The 11659-nt window shown below is 45.3% G+C and overlaps 3 protein-coding genes across 3 annotated transcripts; 2 read left to right on the plus strand and 1 right to left on the minus strand.

The window, feature by feature from the left end:
• Positions 1-385: 385 nt before the first annotated feature.
• On the plus strand, positions 386-1040 carry J4E85_010726 (uncharacterized protein; the record flags this gene model as incomplete). The annotated part of the gene is made up of 2 exons (XM_051474932.1): positions 386-592; positions 663-1040. 2 exons carry the CDS (start codon positions 386-388, stop codon positions 1038-1040), a joined length of 585 nt encoding a protein of 194 aa, XP_051321374.1.
• A 63-nt stretch (positions 1041-1103) lies between these two features.
• Positions 1104-3412, minus strand: J4E85_010727 (uncharacterized protein; the record flags this gene model as incomplete). Its single annotated transcript, XM_051474933.1, has 2 exons — positions 1104-2985; positions 3033-3412. 2 exons carry the CDS (start codon positions 3410-3412, stop codon positions 1104-1106), a joined length of 2262 nt encoding a protein of 753 aa, XP_051321375.1.
• A 2089-nt stretch (positions 3413-5501) lies between these two features.
• J4E85_010728 (uncharacterized protein) lies at positions 5502-7218 on the plus strand (the record flags this gene model as incomplete). Its single annotated transcript, XM_051474934.1, has 2 exons — positions 5502-6183; positions 6320-7218. The coding sequence occupies 2 exons, from the start codon at positions 5502-5504 to the stop codon at positions 7216-7218; spliced, it is 1581 nt and encodes a 526-aa protein (XP_051321376.1).
• Positions 7219-11659: the final 4441 nt, after the last annotated feature.

The following is an 11659-nucleotide window of genomic DNA, read 5'->3' on the forward strand; positions in this document are numbered from 1 at the left end:
ACGAAGGACTCGTCGTAGTCTTCAGCATGCATAGTATGTGTGACGGAAGCTGATTAGTCTGCCTTTTCTCGAAGCTGGCGCATGAGCCGAAGTTGGGTATCGGTAAGGACATGAAGCAGATGCGATAGGTCTATTCTACAAAGCAAGAGCGTGTCGAATGTGTTCGCGTTGTCGCGTCGCGTTGGTATCGCGTTCCAACGCAGGAGCCAGCAGCCCACCTGGGCATTCCCTCAACCCTGCAAGTTCTAGAACACGATGACGTAGCGTCCCGTCCCTCCCCCAAACTTCCTTCCACTCCTTCACACCCACCCCAGCAACCACACCACCAACAACCCCTCCACCCCCACCGCCTCCGCTGATCCAGACGCCCTCCTCTCACTCAACAATGTTCTCCCCCTCCATCCACACCGTCAGCGTCTTCCAACTCAGCCTCACCTCAGCCCTCAGCGCCTACGGCCTCTACCTCTCCTACCAAAACATAACGCGCCTGCAGCAATACGAGTCGCAGAGCGAAAAAGCCGCAGAATGGTCAAACACAGCGGCGCAAAGACTGCACAAGACGCGGTCGACGCAGACGAGTGGGACTGTTACAGTTCGTAACCCCCCTCTCCCTGTCAAGGGCAACGTGAGAATAAGTGTAACTAACGAGATGGGTTGTATAGCTACTACTCAGCCTCCTCACCTCCACGGCCCTCCTCATCGTGCCTAGTCTTGCGTCTACAAAAGTGCTGGTTGGGGCTGGCGCGGCGAATGCGGCGGCTGCCTACCTCGCGAGGGTACACATGAACAATTTCTGGAACGACAAGAATCAGACGAAAATCCCGTTTGTTGAGAAATTCAACGAAGCGATACGGGGTAGTGAGCTCGTGGTATTATTGCTGAGCACATTGAGTCTGGGATGGGCGGCAGCAGGAGGCGTATGGGCGGGCATGGCGAACGGTGGATCAGGGATACTGGGCCTGGGTGTTTGGGGGCTGGTCGTAGGTGGCAGGGTCATGTCGATTGCGCCGCAGATAGGATGGACCAGTACTCAGGCTTAGAAAGAGCAACGCTGGGATTGTCTATGGTAATTTCATATATACACGGGTATCTTGGACGGTGAATCACGATTTCATGTCTTCCATCTCACTCATCTCGCGCACCAACCTCATACTATCCGCTTCTCTGACCCAGTCTTCTATCCTCGCGCCGACATCTCCTACTAGCTTCTCATATGTCTCGTTGATGAAGAAAAGCGAGGTATGTGCTGTCACCTCGTCCATGTTCTCCATGAAGACTCGTATCCACGTAGGGTCTTTGTTGCCATCCGCGTCTTTCGGTGGTAGCATGCAGAATTTCTTAAGCTTCTTAGGTTTGGCAGGCGCGCTTTCTTCCGACTCGGTCTTTGGGCGATGACTGTTCTGGCTGTCCATTGTGGAAAGGGTGTAGGAGGAATCGGCGCGGCCGTCTGGTGTGTCTTGACGCATGATACCGCTGCGCGAGAATTGGTAGTTGGCGTATGGATGCTGGGGGTTATGTTGAGCTGGTTCGTCGTCTCCTAGTTCGATAGCACCAATGTCTTCTTCCAGGTCAGTCGTAGCACGTTTTGGTTCGGCTTTGTCTTCTGCGGGTATCTTCCCATCGCGCAAGTCTGCCTCTCGTTGCCTTTGCCGCGCTTCTTCTTCTCTCTGCTCTGCCTCTGCTTGTCGCTGTTCTCTTTCCTTCTGCCTTTGCTTGTCCTCTGCTGACATGTTGTTTGCCTCTTCAGCCTTCTTCAGCTCTTCCTTCTCCTGCTCCTTCCTTGCTTTCTCCCGCTCTTCGTGTCTCTTCTTCTCTTCCTTCTCTCGGTCCTTCTTCTCTTTCGCTTTTTCCTTTTCCCATTTCTCTTCCATCTTGGTCCGTTCATTGATCGTCTTGTTGCGTGTCTTGACAGCTTTCTGGTATACCTTAAGAGCCTGGTCGTGCTCCTTCTCTGCAGCTTTGCGCTGGGCCTTGTCGGAGAATTGCATCAGATCAACAAATGGCGGCTCCTGCGGGATAGGCGGGATCTCTGGTAAATTTGGAGGACCACTGTCTTCGCGCGCTGATTCCTCGAAAGTTTGAGGTGCTGTAGGGCTGGTAGCCGAGAGGAGGTCTTGAGGGCTGACAGGCACGACACCGTCCTCTCGATGCTCGTGGACTTCAATGGATAGTGGTGGAGAGTCTACCATGGGTTCAGGATGCACGTGTGTCATCTCTGGCTCGGACGATGTGATCGATGAGCTTCTCGACCTCGCTTGTTCCTCTGTTTGAGTAGGTATGTGTCGCGATGCCTCACTCGAGGCACTCATATTGCTGTCCTGATGCTGTAGTTGCTGACTGGAGGAGCGGGATGGGGATGGTGATTTTGGAGAAGGCGACTTGGGAGATTTTGGCTTCTTGGGTCTTCCGGTGCTTGCAGTGTAGTAGTTGACGAAGCGTACGCGAGGTACTGTGCACCCTTGGCCAAAACCAGATCTCCTCTTGCTTTCGTCGTCTTCTTCAAGTGCGCGCACCCTTGCGTATCTGTTCTTCAATTCCTTGTAGTCGGCCATTGCGCTACCGAACTCAAAATGAGACTTGACGAGGCCTTTGGTGGCTTCTTTCAAGCCGTCTTTGTAGTGTTTGGTAAGCCAGTGTAGGCTGTTTTCCCAGCCCTTCCGATTTGGCAGATTCACATCATTTGGGAAGGCCGGATTGTAATTGGGATCCGTAGGCTTTGGGTTGAAGATTGTGCTCATTCTACTGGGCCTCTTTCCAATGTCAGCGTCTTGCACGATTGCGTCCTGTGGCGTTGGCGGTGAACTGAAGATGCTGCCTAGCCCAGCTTTGATAATTCCAGGATGCATGCCCAGGAACGGAACATCGAAATTCACGATGCCAATGATGCGATGGCGAAATACTAGCGCGATGTCTGCAGCGAGCAAGCCACCCATGGAATGACCGAGCAAGACAACGTCGGTCCATTGATCCTCGTGTGGAGCTAGCCTGACAGCTGTCAGTCCTGAGCATGTTGATGGGTGAGAGAACCGAACCATCTCGAGAAGTTGTCTCTCGCAATCTCAAGCGAATCCCTGGACTTGTATCTGGGATAGATTTTTGTGTGGACGACATGGGTTTCGGCGAGCGTGATGGTTACAAGATTGTGCACGTGGGCTGGGAAGCTCCTAAAACTTGTTTCGTTGCCCATGAAGCCATGAATGAAAACGAGCATTAGCCGCCGTCGCCCGGTGTCTCCCTGCGAGGGATCTGGAACGAGCGACTGGGTTGAAGAGGAGCGCGGGTCTTGCGACGACATGCCCATGACGGAGTAGGGTGGGGGCGCATCACTTGTTGAAGAGTCTCGGGGAGGAAGAGGTGGTGGGCGCCTTTGGTGCTTTTGGGGGTCCATTGCTTGACTTGTTGGCGACGTCATTGTTGGGTGTTGGTGCACCTGTTACGACACGGGCGACACGCATGGGAAGAGGCACGAATTATATAACCAGTGTCTTGAAAACTGGGAAGTGTTTGCGAGGCTTGGAAGGCGTGCAGTACAGAGGGGCAATGTGGGGTAAAACGCGACAACTCATACGCAGGTGCGATACGAGGGACGGCGTATTCGCTCGCCACTCGCGTATTCACCTATACGCATGCTCAACAAGTAGGTATAACGAATAGACACGCGCTAGAAAGACAAGACCACTGGTTCGACACTTTGCACCGTCAGTTTGCTGAAAATCAACGAGAAAAGACGTGCGCAACGCGATATAGTAGTCCACAAGCGGCAGGCAGTCGTAGTTGGGCGTGTGGAACCCGATGAGACGCACGCTTTCCCAGCGGAGACAAAGACTTAGAAAGCAGCAAGGGACCGAACCGCGGAATCTGGCGCGCCGCCGATCACCCCTTTGGTTATATATTACATATATATCCTATATGTTTGTGTTTCGAAGTCGCGCTCGTGTCAGAGGATATTTGAAGTTCCGTGAATCCGTGTTAAGGTGCATGACTCGTGCGTATAGAGCTGATCGCTGAGGCCTTGTCGTTTAGGTTTGCTAAGGTCTGTGAAGCTATATGACGAATAGTCATGCACCGCAGAGTGGCACATCTCACAAGTCATGAGGAATGAGGCATGCTGAAGGGCAGGTCTGGATCAGGAGGGCAATGTCATACGGCGTGGATGGCCTCGCTCTTTGTTCGGCGTGGTTCATGCGCTGTTGTTTGTTGACGCGATAGGCCAGGGGCTCCAGACAAACATACTAGACAGTGGCGCGTTCCAGAGAGGAAGCTCGTGATGTTGGTGGTGAACTATGAAGGCCACCCTAGCGAACAATGAACACTACTCGGGCTTGGCAATACGCCAGCCAGCAGACACGGGCCGGCGGTGGTGGAAAGGGCACGACGGCAGATTGCAGCAAGCGAGTCCCCCAAGGCGACGAGCACGAGTCGGCGATGCTTGTGCGACAATAGCAATGGCAGGTGCGACAACCCAAGGGCGGCAACTAAGAATAACACCTCGACAGACTTTGCAGTGGGCCATGGCCCTGCATACTCCGTTCCAGAATGCGGTACCTGAAAGGCCGTCGCTGGATGGTGTGGCGCCACTGCAGGTGCAAGCGGGACGGCTAGTTAGCAGCCCCTTTGGACCATGGTACGCCAATTCTCCGAAGTTATACTGCCGAAGAATGAAGCTCGACGACGCGCGACGGGTGGGCGAGGACGAGATTAAGCAAGAGATTGCCGTCGTCACCAGTCGTCATGGCAGCGAAGATCGCGTCGCTGCTTCGTGCGTGTGGTGATATCGTATGCCGGTGGGGCCTGCTATTCCTGGACATATCATCTCGGTTGCGGGCCAATCAGGCCCACAGGGTCTGTGCCAACGGCCGACGGACCCCAAACGGTTTCTCGTCTCCTCGCTGCATCTGGCTGGGCTGGAGCGTCGGCGTGCGCTGTGAAAGTGTCTGTGTCTGCTCCCTGTGTCCCGATCGCTCTTTCCCACGACGCTTCCGCCGCGACGTCGACAATTCCACGGACCCAGCGCTACCACGGCCAAGGGACCTTCAGGACAGCAGCTGTTGGAGCCGCCGTCGCGCGACACCCACACCACGTCTGGCCCACCCCGTTGCACGATACACGACGCTAGAAATTGCGTCCGCCGCCCGTTCCCCCATAACCACCCCGTCCGCCCCCTCAACCGCGCGACCGTCGCGAAGCAAATGCTGGCCTATTGATCGCCTTCACGTAGGTCCTCCTCTGCATCCATCCTCCTGACATGTGAGTGCTGATCGTTGCCGCCTCCAGACCATCCCTCAGTCAGTCACCTGGCGTCCATTCTTTTGCCGACATTCACTCGCTCCCACCCAAACCCACTCCATTGACTGGACTCCCTGCATCGGCTGAAGCCCGTACGTCCGCTCATTCGCAACACCGTCCCTACAACACATGTACCGCCAAACCGCGCACCTCGCCACCGATACTCTGGAAGCATCGCCCTAGTCCGTACTGCCTGGACCCGTCTCTAGACCTTTATGGACCCCGTTGCAACACCTCCCAGGATATCCAGAGTCGATTCGCGCTACCGTCACCGCGCGCAAAACGTCCCGCCCCAGAGCGAACCTGTGCCGCAATCTGAAGAGAAAGAGGAGGAATCAAGCCAGGAGGACCTTATCCCTGAACTGAGAGCCAGAGACAGCATGAGCAGAGGCCATCGCTTCTTTCACCGTCGTGCTGCACTAGGCAACACGAAGGTTGTCACTGTCGCCGTCGAAGTAGTCGGGACCGTCGATACCAGCGGAAGTTTCATCGCTCAGGAGACTATGGCGCCCGTCACACCTCAGTCCCCAGATGCACCTGTACTACCGACTGCTGCAGCAGTCGCAGCGCCTTCACCCGCACCAGCGCCCTCGGTAGCTCCCGCGGCGCAGCAACCACTGCCCTCCGCTCCCTCACCCGGTATTCCAGCAGTACCAGCAGTACCCACAGTTGCGGCTCCTGTGCTTCCATCCGTCCCAGCAGTCCCACCTTTCCCAAGTGACCTCGTGGTTCCCACCGTTCCTGCGTACCCATACTCTACAGGCGGCCAAGTCCCGGCCACCTCCGACTTGAGCGCATCTCCAATTCCAACTGGTGGCCCCGTAAGCATTGCGACTCCATCTGCAGCCCCTGTGCCGCTATCAGATGTTAGTTTTATCTTGAACTCGACCGCATCTAGTAAGCCAGACGATACTGCCAACATGATCAAGTCTAACATTTCCAGGCACTGCTTCCTTGTTCTCATCTTCTTCATTCGTCTCTCTTGACAGCATCTCGGCGTCAACTGCGACTGACCTGATTGCGACCATCGCAGACGCTCCGACTCGCTCGACATCTTCATCGGCATCGCAATTCACGTCCTCGTCTGACACAGCGTCATCTTCTCAAACTTCAGCAGAATCTGCTTTCCCTAGCAGTACCGTCATCTCCTCGGATGCTGCGTCAACAACAGCATACTATGGTGGTGCCGGTGGGGGTGCGTCTGGAACGGCGGCTGCCCCTGCTGCCACCACAGCAGGCATCTCAGATGCTGATGCCGACACCGCTCCTTCTCCACTTGAAACCCCACAGGTCGTCGGAAGTGTAGTGGGCAGTTTGGCAGGCGCTGCGCTCATTCTCGCCATAATACTGCTGCTGCTTAGACGTCACAAGCGGAAGCAGGGCGGTGCTTTACAACTCACTGGCGACGATCACACCGATAACAACCAGTCGATGAGGCAAGCACCCACCACAGCTAGTACCTTGGCTCCTATCGCCTTCTTGAACCGTTTCTCTGGTTTGTCAGGGAAGACTGCGGAAACCAACCTCAGTGGTGGTGAACGCAGCTTTCAACGGGTGTCAGGGCGCAAGCTTCCTTCCGCCTTCAGCGAGGGCATGACATCAGATCAGTTCTCTCGTGGCGGCACAATGTCTGGATCTTCTTTCTACCAAGATGAACACGGCACATATGGCGGTCCCGGCATGTCAAAAGAGTTTGGCAAGGAGATCGGTGACAGCCCAACGAACCGAGAGTCAGGACCCATGAACATTCGACCCAGCCCAGCCAGGACACCAGTCATACGGCATCCTGATGAGGGCAACCCCTTCTCGGACCGCCACTATCTCAGTCCGCCACAATCTCCAAATCCTGATGCCCCACCCAGAGGCACTCTTGGTCGAAGTCTGCCTTCGGCGGATGGATCCAGGTCATCTCGGTTTACAGAGAACGTTTGAACGATCTACTAGTCTTTTATTGCCTTCTTACTCTCGCTCCAGCATCTGTTTTGCCTAACGACACGCATGAACGTGCGTATTGCTCACCTCGCATTGTACCCACCATCTCGCATCTCTTGTCGGTCTTGTCTTGTATACCCCAGGATCCGCTCGACAGGTTCCACTACTCACCACATACTGTCCTTAATCCGGCCGCAATCTGGCGGCCCAGAACTAATGTCTTGTCGGCTTCCTTTACTGTTTGTTGTTTTACTATAGTCGTTTTCAGTTTCCATTCTTCACGATACTGCCGGATCGGGAACGGTGCCTAGTTTCATACCCCCCTGGTTGTTGCTCTCCAAGGGAGAAATCCCTGGGTCTAGACCATTTGTTTATATCGGCTCTGTGGTCCGTGTATATATTCTACGCTGTGCTTCGTTGAAAGCCAGCCTCGTGCATATGGTCGCCATGTTTGTCATGTATGTTGGGGCGCGAGGGCAATTCGGACTAGAGGTCTCGACTATAGGGTTGGCGGAGTTCATAGTGGTCTCTCCCAATGCTCAAAAGTTTGGTCTTGCAATATCACAGTCTGACCTGCGTGCACCTCATTGATCCAGTGATGCATCGGGTAAGTATGCATGCTGCTTACCACGTTTCTATTCTCAGCACAAGACGCAATACTAGCACACATAAGGCTGTTGCATTTCCTGTCCTGGCCGGCGCAGCATGCATTACCGTTTCCTCAACACGGTCCATGTCATGTTCATCACCTCCGTGGTCTTTTGATAGGGTACTTGGCTTCCTCATGACATCGCTCTCGGTTGGCCGGCCGCAGCTCAGCCCCACCCGTGCTTGCCTAACCGTAAGCACCGCCCCAAGATTAACAGTAGTCGCCTAAAGCTTGCTCTTTCTATAGTCTATTAAAATTACGTGTAAAGCTACTTATTAAATAAGAATATATTTTACTAAACTTTGTTTTTAGCTACTTAGCCTTAACTATCTTTAAAAAGTCTTAATTACTAGCTTTATTTTATAAACTTTAAATATACTACTATAGCTAAGCTAAGCTACTATACCTCTTTTTTATAAGCTTTTACTTTTTATTATAAAGATCTTACTTTAAGAAAATTATAGTCTTTATATTATAAGCTTACTTAATACTTTTATTATATAGCTTTTACTAATAAAATAAAGAAAAATTTATAGCTTATACTTATTAAATAATAAAGTTAGTTAAATACTAGATATATAATATTAGACTATAATTAGGTATATTATTCTAAAAAGACTAGAAACAAATTACTACTAAGCTATAATAGTAATTCTAAAGTATTTATACTTATAGCTAAGTTAGCCTAAGCTCTTATAAGCTAGAGTCTAATATTATTTTTTCTCTTAGAGTAGATTACTTTTAATCTAACTCTAAGTTTGCGTAATAAGTAGAAAAAAGTAAGTAAGGCCTAGAATAGACTATTCTAGTCTATAATAGTCTATACTAGATATTTATAGATAGAATACGCCTATAAAAGATAGAAGTCTTAGTAGAAAAATCTAGTAATCTAGAAGATTATAAAATTATATATAAACGCGTTTTTCTACGCTAGTAGCGCTAGCGTAAGCCTATACGCTCTAGGTATTTTTAGCTAGTTAGATTTCTCTTTTTTATTTTTTACTTTTTAATTACTCTATAATAGTAAGTATTAGCTCTTTTTACTTATTATTTCTAGAATTCTAAAAAGGTCTAAAGTAACTTATTATAGCCTATTTTAGAGTATAATAGAGTAGTTTAGCCTAAATTAAAAGTTTTTAGCGTAAATTATACTAAATTACTACTAACTAGCCTTTAGTACTCTAACTAAGACTATTAATACGCACTTTATACTAATTTACTTTCTTTCTACTTATATCTACTTCTTATACTCTATATTACTTTATTTTAAGCTTTAATAGCTTTTTTTACCTTAACTTAACTATAGTTAGTAATAATTAGATTACTATAAGCTACTTTTATATACTTAGACTTTTTAAGATTAGTTATATACTATATACTAGTTACTTATAGTTATAAAAGCTTAATAAGTCTTATATATTTAACTACTATAGCTATACTTTTTTAGTTCTTAAAACTAAAAAAAAGTGTACTATCTTTACTAGTATAATTAGAAAGGTTACTAGTACACTATTTAGAGATACTATTACTTAAACTATTTTATATAGCTAGTATTAAGCTATAAATAAGTAGTACTTTACTATAAGTACCTATTTTACTTTCTTCTAGCTACTATTACTTTCTATTAGCCTTTATAAGGCTAATATATAGTAAATAGCTTTAGAATAGATAGTTTTAGTCTATTTTAGTCTATTTTAGGCCTTTTTATACTAATACTAACTAATATAGTCTCTAGAGAATTTTATTAACTTAGAAACTATATATAAGATTATCTACTAATTATTAACTAACTAGAAGCTCTTTAGTAAAAGGCCTATTATTTTATATTTTTAAGCCTCTAATAATATCTTAGTATTTACTCTACTAGCTATAAAGAACTTTAAGTATAGTAACTTACGCTACCTAAAGATAAACTTAGTAAAAGAGTATAAAAGCGTCTATAATAATATTATTAAGTAAGTTTTAACTTATATTAGCCTATTTTAGCCTAATTTAGCATTTTATAAACCTTTCTATTCTCTCTAGAGTTAGTAAAGTCTTTATAGAGTCTAAAAGAGCTAGATTAGCCTATAATAGTCTATTCTAGACTATTTTAACTAACTTTAGTAGTAACTACTTTTCTAATTAGAAGTACTTATAATTTTATTTTAGCGTACTCTATAGCTATACTACTACTAAGTCTAGCGCGCGCTTTAATAATAAGACTAAGGCTAAGACTATAGTTACTAGCTTTACTAATAGTACTCTTTATATATCTAAGAAGAAAGCTAATAAGATTACTAGTACGCTTAACGCTAAATTACTATTTAAGTAATTAGTAAGTTTTAAAATACTCTTTTCTAAGCTCTTATAGCTCTAATTAGCTCTTTATAGGTTACTAGTTCTTTTTAGATCTAAAAGATAGAGTCTATAGCGTACTTTTTTTAAAATTAAATAATTATATAATTACGTAATTACGTAACTACGTAATAACACGTTACTATATTAGACTCTAAAAGTAAACTTAAAAAATCTCTAACGTAAGCTAGATTTGTAACTTATAATACTTACACCTATACTACCTCTACTACTAATATAATAGTTACTATATATAATTATAATAGGCTAACTACTTTATATTTATTATATATTACTAATAGCTATCTAGACTATTAACTAGCACTAGCACTAGTCTTATATAATTACGTAACACTAAAAAGAAACTAAGTAAGCTTATTACTAGTATAAAGCCTCTAAGATAACCTAAGATACTTATATAATACCTATATAATACTTATATAAACACTAGTAACTTATATTCTATATATAATTATCTATAAGCTAGCTATATTAGCTATATTACGTAACTACTACTTACTATCTACATTTACTCTTACTTACTTACCTACTTATTCTCTATCTATACTAATAACTTCTAAGCTCTTATAGCTATAGTCTAAACTTTATAATAATACTTAGATTATTCTAGAGCGCTTATAACTACTATTTCTTAGCTTACTAGCTCTATTACTACTATACTTATACTTATAGCTTATCTCTTATCTCTTTAATAATTCTAAGCGTCTCTAACTTCTAGAGTAAAGTCTAGAAATAGAGTCTATTTAACTATATCTACCTTTTTACTACTACCTATACTAGCACTATTATTATATTATATATTACGTCTACTCTTTTCTAACGCTTAAATTTCTTCTAAGTAAAAGCTTTATCTTTCTTCTTTCTTATAGTATAGTATATAAATAGCGTATTTATCTAGAATAGCTTAATAATAAAAAGTATATTTATATAAAAATAAGTATATAGTGCCTTATTCTCTAGATTAAATTCTCTTAGTAGAATAACGTTTATAAATATTACTACTATATTCTTAAGGTTATCTTTATATATTTATACTTAGAGATATAAAGTATTAAAAGTTATATTAGTATTAGTAATACTAACCTTATAAGAAACTAAGCCTATTAGTAGTACTAAGTAACTATTACCTAGACTAGACATTAAAGAGTTAGAAGTACTTATCTAGGTAGCAGGCATAAAGAGAAAAGTAGAGTTTAATATCTTTAAAGTAATATTAGTATTAGTATTAAGCTTAGAAGTTATACCTAGGTATTTAGCTAGGTATTTAGCTAAGTATTTAGATTTCTTAGAGATATAAGAAGTTCTTTAAGATAGAAAGTTAGATAAAAAAGAAAAAGAAGAGAAGTATTCTCTATATATAAAGCTTTTTATACTTTTCTCTAAGCTACTATTCTCTATACTATAGTTTACCTACGCGAATATCTTTTTACATTT

The sequence above is a fragment of the Alternaria conjuncta genome (genome assembly GCF_024043145.1).
Source record: "Alternaria conjuncta strain BMP 0040 chromosome Unknown scaffold_25, whole genome shotgun sequence".
Classification (NCBI taxonomy): domain Eukaryota; kingdom Fungi; phylum Ascomycota; class Dothideomycetes; order Pleosporales; family Pleosporaceae; genus Alternaria; species Alternaria conjuncta.